Source organism: Artemia franciscana, chromosome 5 (assembly GCF_032884065.1).
Source record: "Artemia franciscana chromosome 5, ASM3288406v1, whole genome shotgun sequence".
NCBI classification, from domain to species: domain Eukaryota; kingdom Metazoa; phylum Arthropoda; class Branchiopoda; order Anostraca; family Artemiidae; genus Artemia; species Artemia franciscana.
The window spans coordinates 21,092,978-21,109,390 of record NC_088867.1 but is presented as its reverse complement, the minus strand read 5'-3'; the positions used below and the strand labels follow the sequence as shown (position 1 = coordinate 21,109,390).

The window sequence follows — 16,413 nt, the reverse complement described above, 5'->3', positions numbered from 1 at the left end:
GAACTAGCCACCATATCGCGACACTTTTACCCCTCAAAGGCAGTCAACAAAAATTTTGAGATAGCCATCCCCACAGCCACCGTAAAAAGATCCCCACAGCCACCGGGAAAAGGGCTGTAATTTAGGCAATTTTACCATTGTTCGAATACGGTATTTACTGCTGAGAAATATGGGGGGGGGTGAATTTTCAGCGAGGAGGGGAATAATTTTTCGGGTCAATCACTTTAGGGTCAATTAAGGACCGTAAGTTGGATTTGCGAGTGAAACGATTAAAATATTTGGAAGGAGCATTAAAAAGGCATCACGTCGCGTGCTAATCTGCAATCCGGCGTATTCATCCTCGTGGAAAATTCACCCCGCAAATGTACCCCCACGAAAAGTTTACACATGCAAATTCCCCTCAAATGTAAGACTAACAGTCAAAGGGAAACTAAGACAAATAAAGATAGCGAAAAAAGAAAGGATTCTGGAGTATCCTAGCCATATTCCAAAATAAAGGTGAATATATGGTGTAGAATCAGACAGCTCGTGGTAAGGAGTTGTAAGTAGGGAGTGACTCGGGCCAATAATAAAGCAAAATCCTAAAACAAAGAATTTTTATACCAACTATTCCATAAAAAAAAATGGCTTCTTATACTGATTCTAAATTCAAAAGTTAATGAAGTCGAATGTTACACACCAAACTCTACACGCCTGATAAAATTTGCTCGATTTTCAAAAAAAGGGGAGAAACATCCGAAATGGGAAGTCATCTAAATGAAAATAACACCGTTAGATTCAGAATACTATATAGCCTTGATGTGGAGGTTTGAGCTCCTATCAATACAAATGTGGAATTTTGTTTTTTTCCATAAGAAATAAAACGGATGCGTATTTAGTTGTTGGTTGTGCATATGTGTTTTTTAGGGGGTATTTTATCAAACAGATGGGCCTAGTTGATCAGGAGAGGGCTCATTCAAACGGAAATTATCAGCTCAATAGCCCTTTCAAAGTGACCAAAACATTGTGCCACCAGAAAGTGGTGTTTCTGCTAGTTTGCAGCATGAAACTACGATTTTGTCCCATGGATGACCTTAGGTAGGCTACTATCGACTAAAAACTGAGATATCCATATGTATTCAAGAGTGTCAAAAATAATATACTAAGCTTCTCAGTTGCGGAGGAAGTAACGCCGCAAGGTTTTGCATTAGCCCTGAAAAGGCACGTATTCTATATAGTTAATAGTTGAATAGTTAATATTAATGTTAATACTAATTAATACAATTAATGTTAATACTAGTTAATACGTGGAATAGTTAATACTAATAGCCTATTGGCAGTTATTTCAACGCTTTATATAACTAAGATAATTTACTTCGTTTTTCATGAGATTCTCTTTAGTGACATGTAAATGTCCATGAGCTGTTATGAAGGACGGGTTGTGGTTCATTGTGCAGGTGGAGGAGGAAGGAGGTACAAGATGCCTAAAAGTACATTCCAAACTCAAATTTTCTAGCTTTCCATGAGCTTCCAGATAAATATAAGAAAGTTTAAGGGAGGGATAGGATTAAATCTCTCTCTTCATTTAAATTTCTCTTCATTTAGACTAAGTCCAAATAAGGGGGCCCCTGGGTGATACCTCCCTTCCAATTGAAGAATATGTTACTGACCTTTATTCTAATGTTTCATTTAACTAAATTAGTTTGCTTCATTTCGTAAAATCATATACAATGATGAGCAAGGGCGCATGAACTGGTGCGAAAGAGAGGCGGTGGGTCATTTTGTAGGCAATGGAAGGACGTTTACTTCAGAACTTGTTTTAACGTCAAAATATTCCAACTCTCATCGAGGCTTTAAATAAATATAGAATGAGTTCTGGGAAATGGATAGGGGTGGGTAGAAATTGATATGTAGTACCTCTTGATTCAACGGATTTTTTGAGTCTAAACCAATTTTTTATGGTGGTGAGGGATGGGGTATAACGCCCCTCCTTGCGAAAATTCTATACTAAGTGGAATAATACATTATATTCACGTGCTTACCGGCACAGAGGTGGAAAAGGTGAGGCAGGACAATATGAGCCTTGCCAGAAAATTACTTGGGAGGAGGGCAGGTGTAGCAAATACAGCCAGAAGTTTAATTCTTAGCGATTTGAATCCCCTTAAAGGTACTTCAGTCAGGAAAACCTTCTGACGTACGTCTAGTGGACGACAACTAATGATTTTTGTGAACAAGGTAAGATGAACTTTGAAAAATTTCTATACATAAATTATTGCTTCATTACTTGGAATAAAAAGGTTCAGTCAATTTTAAATTTGCGTGGTTTGGACTTGGGGCTTGACTGAATTTTGATTAAATTAAATAAAAATAAATACATCCCTTATAGGTGCTTCAGAGGGGGAGAGCTTTTTATATACACCTAGTGGACGAATTCTCGGTCGCAAGGGGTCAAGTGGTATAATGTACTGTAGTTGTTGGTACCACACCAAGTTCACGGGAAGTAACTATTTGTACTCTTAGTCCTACTCTGTTATCTCTGTGTACCTCCATCGAAGGGCGATCTTCTACAATTAACACTAAATTAATGCTTCATTTTTTTGTAACTTTATCTTATCCTGCTATGACAACTCAGTCCCCAAAACACTAAAACAGACATTAAGAAATAAAAATACAAAATTCAATATTATAGGATATTCTACATAATATAATCTCCGTATGTTTTGGAATAGAGGTTGCTTAAAATATTCCGAAATCCCCTCTTTTTTCATTGTTTTTATGTCATACTTTCCCTTTGGCTACTCAATTTTGGACGTAAAGGGAATTTTTCTGAGGGAAATTGTTCGTGGGAAGGGGATTTCCAGGAGAATTTTCCACGGAGAGATTTCTCAGGAGTAATACGCCCAGCACCATTCACTTTTTCCCTTCGTAAGTAATGGAATCGTCTCCAAGTTTACCACGTAGGTAAACTACTAACTACTACTACTAATAACTCACTGCAGCACCAAGCCGCCTGAGGCCAACACAGCTACGCACGCTCCTCCTCCAACCTAATCTATTTAAAGCCTCCCTCTTTACACCCTCCCAGGAAGTTCCCATTTCCTTTAAATCCTTATTTATGACATCCTCCCAACCCAGACAAGGACGACCTGCTTTCCGTGTAGCCCCAGACGGTTGGCCAAAAAGGACAATCTTCGGTAATCTGTCATCCTTCATCCGTAGAACGTGGCCTAGCCATCTCAACCTTAGCTAGGCTCTAGCGGAGTAAGTCCCCCACCAGCAAGGTCTATATCAGTTTTCCGTCGGCCTACAATAAGTCACGCACCTCCTTTAATTCCCATTTCAATAAAGAACACATTTTGTCCCTAATCTCCTAATATCTTTATAACAGGCAATTTTGCAAGTGTGGGCTCACCTCTTTAATGCTCATGCAATCAGGAGGTTTTCCATTAATTTCACGAGTTTTTTCAACAACTTTCCTAACCCTTCCAGTAACCACTGCTCTCCATCGAGAGAAGTCAACACTAACACTTTTATGTATTGTCTTGTTCTGTGTCTCAAATAATTTATTGGCAATTGTCGAAACAGTTGATTCACGCTTGGTAATATTATTCAATTTCTCCGTTAAAGGTACTATATCTGGCTTGGATGCGTTCATTTCTTTACAACTCCGTTCACAATTTTATTTTCCTCTACCAGATTTGAGACTGTTCATGTTTAAGACACAAATTATTACTACTCAGGCGATCTAGTGTTACACCTCTCATTATAAATTCTCGCGGGACTTGATACGGACGGAACTACCCAACAGGTCCACCGATCAACATTCCATTAAAAAATAAAATAAAATAGAAGTTCTTAATAGTTATTATAGAAGAAGCTACAGGTTGTAGATTAGGGTTATAGCTTCGAAAAAATGAAGTCAACCATAGGTATACCGTATACAAAATTTAGAATTTATGCAAAATAGAAGCTAAAAACATGCTTATCTAAGCTCTATTTGTAAGCCACTCGGTTAATCCTGCTTGCGTGGCGTCATAGTAGCATTAAAATGGACCTTTCATGAGTTTTCCTAACCAAAGCTGAGACTGCTAACAGTGATCCAGGGTCACCTTGAGGAGTGGTGCCCCTCGAGGAGACTATAGACTAGCAAAAGATGTATCATTTGCACTGGATACTGGTGAATGGATAATTCTTATGGGTTTCGTTTGCTTTGGTAGGCTTTTTTGGCCAGAAAAACCTGTAGTTATCTATTATGGGTTGCCTCCAAAAGTAGCATAATATTTGTAGGCTTGAATATATAATCGTTCGGAGTTAATAGGCTTGAGATTATCTGTGCAGGATTTTGACTCTTGTTGATAGAAGAGCATCGTTAAGTGTGGAAAGATATGTTTTTGCAAGGTCGGTCCAAGGTTGCACAAAACCTCCGTTCAACTGGAGGTCCGAGGGACTTCAGCACTTCTTTGTAGACTTGAGAATAAATGTTAGTCCCAGTCCTGCACTGGTTCTAGAACCATTGCTTTTCCTGAGGCTATAACAATTTCAATGAATATGGAAGCTGCCAAGATTTGTTTAGGTTGGGAATATATTAAAAATGGAGTGCTAGTCGCTCATTTCGCAACTGAAAAATGTACGGTATAAGTCATAGTAGTATAAGTCCCTGTAGACAAAGCCGGATCCGGGGGGACTGCCCCCCAAGCTTTTTTTTCTGGTGCCCTCTTTCCCTGTTATTTATCTTTTTGCCCTTTTTATAGAATAAATTTGTCAATCTGGTTAATTATTGGCACCTTTGTTACATTGGGCCCATCAAGATTTTGCTCATTGGTGCCCTTGTCACACAGGGCCCTCCAAGATATTGCTCTAGAGCCACCTCTGCCTGTAAAACTGACTGATGGGGATAGTAGTGACTTAAATTAATTTTACTTACAACTAAAAGAATAAATAGAAATATCCTAGGTAGAAATATAGTATTTTTAGAAGGGAAAGTGTGAGCAAAATGAATGAATTTTTAGAGGTTTTACGAGTTCAGGGTGCTAAAATAGGCTTGAAAATTAATGTTAAGAAGACTAAGTCACTAAGATTAGGAATAAGTGAAGATGAACAGGTGACCTTAGGTAACGAAAAGATTGATCAGGTTGGGAGCTTCAGTTACCTTGGTAGTATTATTAGTAAAGATGGTGGGAGCAGTGAAGATGTTAAAAGTAGAATAGCTAAAGCTCAGGGTGTTTTTTCACAGTTAAAAAAAGTTTGGAAGAATAGAAAGATAAGCCTACAAACCAAGATTAGAATATTGGAAGCTACAGTGATGACAGTGGTCAAATATGGCTCTGAAGCATGGACACTCCGAAAAGCAGATGAAAATTTACTAGATGTTTTCCAGAGAAATTGCCTACGGATTGTTCTGGGTACCCGGCTGACTGACCGTATTTCAAACAGTAGGTTGTACGAAAAGTGTGGTTCAATCCCGCTTTCTGGGGCTATAATGAAAGAAAGGTTGAGATGGCTAGGCCACGTTCTACGGATGAAGGATGACAGATTACCGAAGATTGTCCTTTTTGGCCAACCGTCTGGGGCTACACGGAAAGCAGGTCGTCCTTGTCTGGGTTGGGAGGATGTCATAAATAAGGATTTAAAGGAAATGGGAACTTCCTGGGAGGGTGTAAAGAGGGAGGCTTTAAATAGATTAGGTTGGAGGAGGAGCGTGCGTAGCTGTGTTGGCCTCAGGCGGCTTGGTGCTGCAGTGAGTTATTAGTAGTAGTAGTAGTAGATTTCAATGCCAAGGTCAGTAGCACCAGGGATAGATTATATCCTAACCTAGATAAATTTGGTGCAGGAAAAGAAAAGAGTAATGGTTACAGATTGCACCAATGTTGCAGGCATAACAAGGCGATTATAATTAATTTAGATAACCTTACAGATAACCTTAGTGATTACTTTACTTTAAACCGAAGACTAGCCGCATTGATATAAGATACTAGGTGTACTGTTACCCGCCTGCCCCCGTGCGTGCTAGTCTAATCTGCTTGCGAGATGTCCATGCCTTTGCTTTGTTTATAGTTTGCTTTTGCCTTGCTTTGCTTATTGTGTTATATATTATTGGTGCTTGGATCTAACTAAAATAATTATTCCAATTTCCATGGTATCAGAAGCGAGATCAGAAGTAAGAAATCTGAGATGGATGTCCGACAACCTTCGATCAACTGGGATGCAGATAATTTGGACAAAGAATGGACAAAATTTGAAAACCACGCAAAACTAATGTTTGATGGACCCTTTGCTGGAAAAGTAGAAAAGGTCCAATGTCCATATCTCCTTATCTGGGTTGCAGATAGAGGACGTGAACTTTTCAAGATATTTGATATTACAGAGACGGACAAAGAAAAAGTTATTCCATACCTTAAAAGTTTCGAGATTATGCTGCACCAAAACGAAACCAAGTCTTCTTACGGTGTTTCAGAAAAGAGACCGATTGGATACAGAAAATGTGGATAAATTCATAACTTAACTTAAGATTCCTGTCAAAACCAGCGGCTACAATAACGTGAGTGAGATGATCCGTGACAAGATTGGCAAGAAAGCAATAACTCGCGACAAGCTTTTGGCAGAAGGAGATGGACTGACACTTGAAAGGGCCATAAAAATCTGCCATACCTATGAAACGACCCAAGCACAACTGAAAATGTTTGAAGAGAAACAAGAAATAAAGCAAGAGTTAGATGCTGTATCAAGAAACTGGAAGAGGTTTGCTACTAAGACTCCAGAGTGCTACTTCTGTGGTGGACAATATACAAGAAACCATGTATTCCCTGCAAAAGGAAAAAACTTGCTCGAAGTGTAAGAAAATCAACCATTTTGCCAGAGTTTGCAAGACCAAGGCAGTTAATTTCGTGGAAGATCTGCATAGTGAGCATTCAACCAGTGGAGAGCCCCCAGGCAACTCAAACTCAGGTGAAGAGTCAGACCTCTACCCGTGTTCAGTTAACCGGAATGACAGTAAGTATGAAGCCTATGCAAGTTTATGTATCAATGAACAGATCAAAAAAGACTTCAAAGTTGAAACTGGTGCAAAAGCAAACCAAATCCTTCAGCATAACCTAGAGATACTATGCCCAAAGCCCACAATACAGACAACCAACCATAGACTCACCAGCTACTGTGGTTCCCAGATACTCTCCCTAGAGACATCTCGCATGCAGGTATAGGGACATGCAAACTGCAGAACAGGTACAAAAACGGGCACAGCAAGCCCCAACTATTCTATGTAGTTGCATCCGAGCTACCCGTATTGGGCTAAAATCAGTTTTGCATATTAGTTGATGATCTTCTCATCTATGGCAGAACTCGGAAAGAGCATGATGAAAGGCTAAAAGAAGTCCTTCTGCGGGCCCAAAAATTGGGCATAAAATTCAACAAAATTAAATGCCAGTTTGGAATGGAAAAAGTAAGCTAATTTGGCCACGAGATTAGCAAAGACGGCATAAAACCGGATGCTGAAAAGCTACGAGCCATTAACGAGATCCAACAACAAACCTCTAATAGACTTACTAAAGGAAGAATCCTTCATCCTCCAGAATAATAACCATTGTGAGCGTATCAAGGATATCAAGGAATACATCGTGTCTGGATCAGCATTCTTCGACCATAGCTGCAGAACTATTGAACATAAAGTAGATGCCTCAAATACAGCCTAGGAGCAGAGATCTCGGCCAATACCAATATATTCGGATATGCATCAAGAGTCCTGAACAAAACAGAGCAAAATTACTCCCATTTGGAGAAAGAGCTTTACGCGATAGTTTACAAATGTAAGCACTTCCACCACTTCATATATTCTTATGTTAGACTGAAGATACTGTCACGTGTTTTTGGAAATATCCCTGTCAGGTCAGGCGTTCGCTAACCTGGAGTTTTATCCCCATTTTTTTTTAAATGTGCTTTAATCATGTGTTAACTAATATCAAATCTACCTGTTTTCTAAACTACACCAATATCTCCTACGTTGCTTACGCGGATGATACATTGTTGATTAGCAGAACTAGATCAAGCCTGGTCCACTCAGTTGACCTTGTTTCTCGTCATTTTTCTAATATCAGATTAACCCTGAATGTTGATAAATGGGAGTACCTGTCATTCAACGTAAAATCACCAGCAACAGTTTTTCCACTGCCATGTGGATCTTATTCAATTCGATGTGTGAATCTTATTAAGTGGCTTGGTATTCATATTTGCAGTACACTCTCTGGGCCCCGTGTAAAAGCTCTTGCCAACATTAAACAAAAACTTCAGATGGGCTACGGGAAAGTCGTCACTAATTGTGGTCGTAACTCACGTCGAGCACTCGCCCATCTTTATAGTACATTTTGTGACCCCTTCGTTTTATTTATATCTGTCATTTATCCTCTGCTCCAGAAGAAGCAACTAAAATCAATTCAAGTGATACACTTTCGGTACCTAAAGTACCTGCTTTATTTGCCTCGTTCTTACCGTTACCATGCCATTTTTAGTCAATACGGTGCAACGGATATTACTGAGTCCTTTGAAAGATTAAATACTGTTTTAATTGATAATGCTGTTCTTCTTAAGATTGTTTCCACCCGTTAATTAGATTGTTTTGCCGTTAGTGATTGTGTATTATATCTGTGTATTTTGAAGTTTCTTTATGTTTCCTTTTTCCTATTACTCCACTTGTGTTTATTGTTTTGCAGCGGATTAATAATAAATTATCATTATTATATGGCAGAAAAATATTTAACAACTGACCATCGTCTGTTAGAAACTATCCTCTCAAAGCCACTACACAGCGCCCCTTCTAGGATAAAGAGACTAATGATCCAAATTCAGCCTTACGACCTCACTGTCCACCACCTACCTGGCTCCAATATCCCATTACCTGACGCTATGTCCTTGCTCCACCTCCCTGACACGGACGAGACGCTGCATGCAGACACGAAGCATTTGTGCACACCGTAGCAAACCGTCTGCCTGTCAGCCACGCCAAACTTCAGGAAATCAAAGACAAGAGCAAATCAGACATACAGTTAAAACAGCTCGAATCTACCCTCAAGGAAGGTTGGCCATCTTTACGAAACCGACGCCATTCCGACATCAGCTCATACTAGAAAATTCAGCAAGAGCTATCAGCTTTTGATGGAATGCTATTCAAAGGTCCCAGAATCATCATACCAGCGTTCCTCCAGAACAATATCTTGGAACAGCTTCACGCCGCCCACCTCGGCATAGAAAAAGACTAAACAAAGAGCCCAGATGCTCGTTTATCGGCCTGGCATCAACGCTAACATCAAGAAATTTATCAAGAAATGCGGAACCTGTGCTAAACTTCATTCAAACAACCCAAAAGAACCACTGTTAAGTTCCGCCATTCACGTTTTACCATGGCAGCAAGTAGGGATTTACCTGTTCGAGTGGAACAAGTAGCAATAAGAAGATAAGATAAGATAATATTTATTTTCAAAAGGCTATCACAAGCTCTATAGAGCCAAATTCGCTTTATATGTCAGTAAAAGCTAAGAAAAAAAATTCAAAACAGTACATTAAGTCAATCACTTAAAATTAAAAGGAATTAAAAAGCAAAATCATCAAAGATAAAGGGAAAATCAGTAAACTTAACAATTAAATTACAAAAGCATTGTAGTAAATAAAAAAAGAATAAAAACGGCAATAGAGGAAAAGGGGAATTTGGCAAGTACATAATCACGAATTATTATTAAGGTGTTCCAGAATAAAGGGTATAAAACTTTTGCGAAACCTTTCTGTAACAGCATGGATCGGAGAGTAAATTGGGATAGCTAAGGAGGCTGACCGGGGGAGTCGGAGTCTAATGGGATTGTGAAAATCAGGGAGTAAGTCCTCAGTACAGGGATTGGAAATGACTGATTTAGCGAAAAGCAGGCAAATTTTTTCCCTCCTTTCTTTTAAGGTGGTAATGCGCGCAGCTTTAAGGAGGAAGGAGTATGGAATTTTGCCTTCTTTGTAAATGATCCTGAGCTTTTGGACCGACTCGATTTTGTCACTAAGTTCATTTGAAAGTTGCGAATGCCAGACCGGACATGCATATTCCAATAACGGCCTGATAAAGGATAAGTAAACACGGATGGAATGTACCTTAGGACAATTAAATTTGTTTAGTAGCTTAAAAATGGATAGTGAAACATTTACTTGTTTAACAATGTTGGAAACATGTGTGTCCCACTTAAGATCATTAGAAATTGTGACACCAAGAAGCTTAACATATTTCACTAGCATTTCGCTTGGGATTGGATCGTAAAAAGCAGGAGTAGATTTCAAGAAGTTGATTGTCATTATCTGTGATTTGGTGGGATTTACTGTCATATTTAGATTCTTAGATTCATCCGAACATTGGGTTAGGATTTCAACGGGGTCACTTTTAATATTCCTATGGCATACTTCAAGGATCGACAAGTCATCCACATATTTCCATCTTTGGGGGAATTCCTTGCCAATAAAGCAATACTTGATCACTGTGGACTACCATAGCCAGAGTATTTTGAAGTAAACAAGCTGTTACACGTAACTTCGGGAATTGTCATTGGGAAACTAAAACCACACTTTGCTCGCCACAGAATACCGCAATTGACAATATCTGACAATGGTCTTCAGCTACCGTCACAAAAAATGAAACTCTTCATTGAATCCAGGGGAATTCAATACAAGACGTCAGGTCAAACGGTTTAGTAGAGAAAACAGTACAAACCTACAAGAGAATCATGTCAAAATCGCTTGAAAGCGGAACAGATCCACTCATTGGATTTTTAGAATATTGAAACACCCCTGTTGACGGTTTGGCTTCACCCTAACAACTTTTTATGAGTCAACAACCTAGATCGGTCCTACCGTGCACCAACCAACATCTTAAGCAAAAACAATGTCCCAGAAGGTATTCATGGAAGGCCGGACGAAACAGCAGCTGCACCAGAAATCATACTACAACAAAAGAACGAAAGTACTGCCAAAATTACACGTGGGAGACAAAGCATACATGCAAGAACGAAAAGATGATAACTGGGCCAAGGCAGAAATTGTCTCTTACAATGAGAAACCCTGATCATACATGGTCAGGACAGCAACAGGGTCCCTACTGAGAAGAAACCGCATCCACGTTTCGTAACGCTCCACAAAAGAACCAGGGCCTCGACTGGACTCAACCTTACCAGAAACATCATCTACCCTTCTCCACCAAAACGTTAAGGAAGAGCAACAAACTGATCGAGATTGCAGTGAAAGATCGGAAACAGAAGCCACCCCGCCAGGGTTTGGCTCTGCATCCAAACCGCGCTCTCTAGCTGAAGCCATGACGCCGTTAAGTCGAGGCCGCCGCCACTCAGAAGCAACTGCTCCCCATCAAACGCCGCCATATCACACTCCCAATACACCTCAGACCAGTCTGCAACTGCGGTCTGACACATCTGCCACGAGCCCTCAGCGAACGTGTTACGATAGACCTTTAAAGCCTGTGAGAAGAATGAACTTATGAGTGACTCGATCCGGACCGGACAGACAGCCACTATAAAAGCCTAGGCATGAAGAAGGGAGATGTCCATGCCTTTGCTTTGTTTATTGTTTGCTTTTGCCTTACTTTTCTTCTTGTGTTTTATATTATAGGTGCTTGGGTCTGAATCAAAGAATTATTCCAAATTCTGCACTAGGATACATAGGAGTGCTGTTATTGATGTTAAAAGTAAATATTACTATCTAGTAGTGTCTAGGGTTAATTTAAAGCTGAAATTTAGGAAGGGTAACTACCTTCCGGCAAGTTAAGATGTTGGTAGACTCCAGGATGAGAATTTGAGAGAAACTAGAAGGGGGGGGGGTCTGTACAAGAATTATTTAGGTGATATATCATATGAAAATGAGAGGAATGTAAAGAAACTGAAGAAAAAATTAAAACGTGAATTTAGGAGATAGGATGTAGAGGCCATGGATAAAATTGCCGAAGATCTATAAGATGCAGCCAGATGGCACAATAGTAAAATATGGCATTGACATGTTAATAAATTAAGAAGGAATAGTGAATGTGGAATTGTCCCAGTTAAAGATAGGAAGGGACCAGAAGCAGTGAGAAGCAACGAGTTAAAGAGATATGGGCAGAACATTTTGAGAATGTGCCAAACCATGATCAAGTCACAGGAAAAGACATATAAAAGAAAAAAAAGATTGTGACACTTTGGATGAGGAGGAAGATTTATTTTGTGAGGAAGAAATAGCACCAGTACTAAAGGGACCAACAAATAATAAGGCCCCAGGTGCTGATAGTGGGATAAAAAAAATTTATAAATTATGAGTGAGCACTTGATTCAGCTGAGAGCTTTAGCAAAGGTCCTCTCTTTGTGTGGTATTACTTTAAAAAAAAACTTTTGGAAAAAATAAGGGTTTCAGATAAAAGCAGAGAGCCATCATATTAAATTTAAGACCAGCAGAAATAAATTCATAGTAAAACTAAAACTCAAAACGACCAAAAATTACTATTAAAAATAAAATAAAACCAAAAACAGAAGGAAATTGAACTAAACGATTATCTAACTGTTCATGGTAACGAGCGAGGTAAGGAGCAAGCCAGTTCAATAGTAACCAAAACTCTAAAAAAATGAAATTTTGATACCAATATATACATCAAATGAATTAAGTTTTTACGCTGATTTTAAATATATAAGTTTCATCAAATTTAGTCTAACCCATCAAAAGTTACGAGCCTTAGAAAATTTGCCTTATTTTCGAAAAAGGGGAAAACACCCCCTTAAAAGTCATAGAATCTTAATGAAAATCACACCATCAGATTCAGCGAATCAGAGAACCCTGCTGAATAAGTTTCAATCTCCTATCTGCAAAAATGTGGGATTTTGTATTTTATGCCAGAAGGAAGATTACGAATGCATGTTTATTTGTTTATCTGTTTTTTTTGTTGTTGTTTTTTTTCCCAGGGGTGGTCGTATCGATCCAGTGGTCCAAGAATGTTGTGAGAGGGCTCATTCTACTTTTATCTTGTTATCACATTTCCTTTAGAAGAGCCCTCTCTTTAGTCTTATCAGTTTTCATAACAGGAAATTGATCTCAGTGAATAAGCCTAGAATAGGAGCTAATGGGAAGGAAACATTCTACCCCCCCCCAATGTACAAATATATAGCCAGGATTATATATTTACCATTTGTGGTAAAGGTCTAGACAGCTATGAACAAAGTTTCAAAGCTGCCAGCAGCAGAATTTCAAAAGCTACCAACACTGAAGCAGCAGAACTTGTGTTTTGACAGCTTTTCTTTGAGCAAAAAGTACTTTTAAATGTAAAAATGGTATTTTCAGACAAAATCTGGCAACAAAATTGAAAACTGCCAAGTAGCATTACTACTTTGCTACCCCACTTTTTCCAAGATTGGGTCTAGAGTAAGGCTATTGAGAAGGAAACATGTTAAGAAAACAATTCTTACTTCACAATATACAGAATAATAGTAGCTAATATATTTTGAATGCAGCTCCACTACACATTACCACCCCCCCCCCTAATGTGCAAATATATAGCCCAAATTACATATCTCTCATGTATTCTGACACTACATCTTTGTTGTTTCAACCTGGGTACCTGTAAATTGTATCAAGTGTGATGGAACAAGAACCAGAAAAACAAGATTAATGGTACAGTAGAGTATAGTAGAAAAGCCTTTATAATTTATTAACCATAATTATTTTGCATATTATGAAGTAAGAATTGTTTCACCTTAATTTGGACTTTGGAGCAAATTAAGATCCATTGTCATCTGTTTATTGTTCCATACTTTATGTGAATGATTAAACATGAAATGCATCCCACTAGTACTTCCAGGGAACACTACTCCATTCAACATCCAATGACTTCTTGAAAAATCCGTTTTTGGGTGCTGAGACTGCGTTATTTGAGAGACTATTCCAGTGGTTTACTACAAGACAGGAGAAAAACTATTGCTGGTGCCAATATTTTGGGACATTGACAAATGAATGGGAGGAGGAGGTTCTTGTGAAGTAAGCATATATGTCATAAGCATATCAGCTCTTCATCATTGGCAAACAAGTGTAGATAATTTCAGCTCCTTTAAACATTCATCAGAAGGCTTGTCTCTCATCTTAGATACTGCCTTTGTGACTCTCCTTTGCACCCCTTCCAGTAGCTGTACATCACCCCTGTATCATAGTGATGCTATACACATTCCAAAATCAAGCACTTGTCTGACAAGGAAAAACATAGGAAGACCTACTGGATATAGTTTTCTTTAATAGTGATAGGACAGAGTTTCCATGAGACACATTCTTTTTGCAGTTTGAATGGAATTTACACTGGAATTTACAATTTGAGTTGTCAGCATAGAGAGTTAGATGATTTTTAGTTAATTGAAAAACATCATTTATATAGATATTGAATGGAGTAGGTCCTAAGACACTACCCCACAGGATACCACTGGTGACTCCAAATCTCTCAGAGAGGATCAATTCTCCTTCATGAATAAAAAGTCTCACTTGCTGTGTTCTATCTGTAAGAAAATCTGAGATCCAGCCCACAAGGTCTGCACTAATTCCACAATGGATAAGTTTTTTGTTCAAATGTGGATGTGGAACTTTGTTAAATGTTTTTGCAAGGCCAAGCAACAAGACATGAACAGTTAATCTCTGATCAATCAGGCCTGTTATAGCATCACTAGTCTCCAGCAAATTTGTTTCTACAGGCTTTCTCAGTTGAAAACCATGTTGGCTGGGCAATAGTATCCCATTAATTTTGAGATCCTTCATGACAGTCATTTACCACTCTTTCCAGGATTTGAGCAACAACAGAAGTTATATTTATTGGACTGTAGCCTAGTTTTCTGCACTGGTTTATTTCCCTTTTTGAACAAAGAGGTGACAATTTTTCTAACATGTTTCCATCTCAATAGCCCTAACCAGGGCAGAATTTACAGGGGGGGCTTTGAGACAAGCCCCCTAGGAAGAACACCCAGGGGGCAACAGAATAAGCTAAAATTGCAACATTTGTGGGCAAAAATGATTATATTTACACTATTGATGGTACAGCACAGGGCATTAAAAGTGCATTTGCCCTTCCCCCCCCCCAAAAAAAAAACCTTACCCCATCTCTGGCCCTAGTATTAGAACTAGGCTATACAATATTTGGGCTAGTTTTGGTAAATTTGGTCCAGTTTATATTACTAACCTACAAATAAGGTGGGCATAGCCTACCACTAGATGCCTATTTTGTGCTCTTTCTGAATATAATAGTTGTTTTACTTAAAATTTCCTTTTTAAGTCATTTAATGACCCTTGAAGACAATACCTTTCTTTTATTTCACACAGCCCACTTTTTATACAGGCCTACAGCTGTAAGCATCACATTTGTTTAAACCAGTTGACCTGTAAATTGAATATGCCTTTATATAATAGATGCCCTTTTTGTGCTCTTTCTGAATATAATAGGCCTAGTTGTTTTACTTGGAATTTCATTTTCAAGCCATTTAATGACCCTCAAGATAATACCTTTTTCTTTTATTTCAGATAGCCAACCTTTTATACAGGCCTACAGCTTTAAGCATCACTTTTGTTTAAACCAGTTGACCTGTAAATTGAATTGACTGTGAGAAAATTGAGAACCAGAAAACACATGGGAAATACATAAAATGGACTAGGCTATATATTTGCACATGAGGGAGGGGGGAATAAAGTAGCCTATAGTGAAGCTGTTGGGCTTCACTATAGAAATGGGTTAATTACAATTATTCTGCACACAATGATGTAACATGGCTTAAAACATGGGCTTAAAATTAAACTTCCAAGTAGGCCTAAATCAATTATCATAGGAAAGAACATAATAAAGGCACCAAGTGGTATGTTCCCCTTATTCGTTGGTGGGCAATATAAATTACCCCAGCTTTATCCTAGTTTCTTCTTTTACAATATTTTATATTACCCTTGTATAAGCCTAGTTTCTTGCACTTACCTCTCCAAAGGCTAGGCAAAGCCTAGTCAAATATATGTATGTATATGGACTAGTATAAAGGTAAAATGTGAACTTACAAATATTGTAGGAAAAGACCGGTGCAGCTAAGGTAGGCCTACTTTAGAAACCATAGAGATGAGATAGAAAGTTTCGTAAGGAAAAGTAAATAACTTTCAGAAGATTAGTCAGATAGAAATAAATTTAGAATAAGGTGTTGGGCGATAACGGAAGGGAAACTCGAATTTTTCCCGGGCCAATCTGCTTCAGGCGGCACAGATCCTTTATTTTTCTTTGCATAAAAATCTTTTGTGGAAAACATTTTTTATAATTGATTCATCTTTGTTTTTAATTGACATAGTCTTTTTCATTGGCTAAAAAACGTTTTATAAAAACCCTAGACTGCCAGGCATTGCATAACGGAGGGGATACCCGAATTTTTTCCTCAGGCCGAT

The 16,413-nt window shown here is 38.5% G+C and overlaps 1 protein-coding gene across 3 annotated transcripts in view; it reads right to left on the bottom strand.

The window, feature by feature from the left end:
• Window positions 1–16,191, bottom strand: part of LOC136027090 (serine/arginine repetitive matrix protein 2-like) — a 143,065-nt gene extending 126,874 nt beyond the window's left edge. Inside the window, exon 1 of one of the 3 annotated variants that reach the window (XM_065704035.1) lies at window positions 16,039–16,191. Coding sequence is in view for 2 of the 3 variants with exons in the window: in XM_065704033.1 (XP_065560105.1) it covers window positions 3,392–3,634 (243 nt within the window). In the remaining variant the exon portion in view is untranslated. Of the gene's footprint in view, window positions 1–3,391; window positions 3,709–16,038 lie in introns of those variants that run through there. The other 2 variants (XM_065704033.1, XM_065704034.1) reach the window with 2 other exon arrangements.
• Window positions 16,192–16,413: the final 222 nt, after the last annotated feature.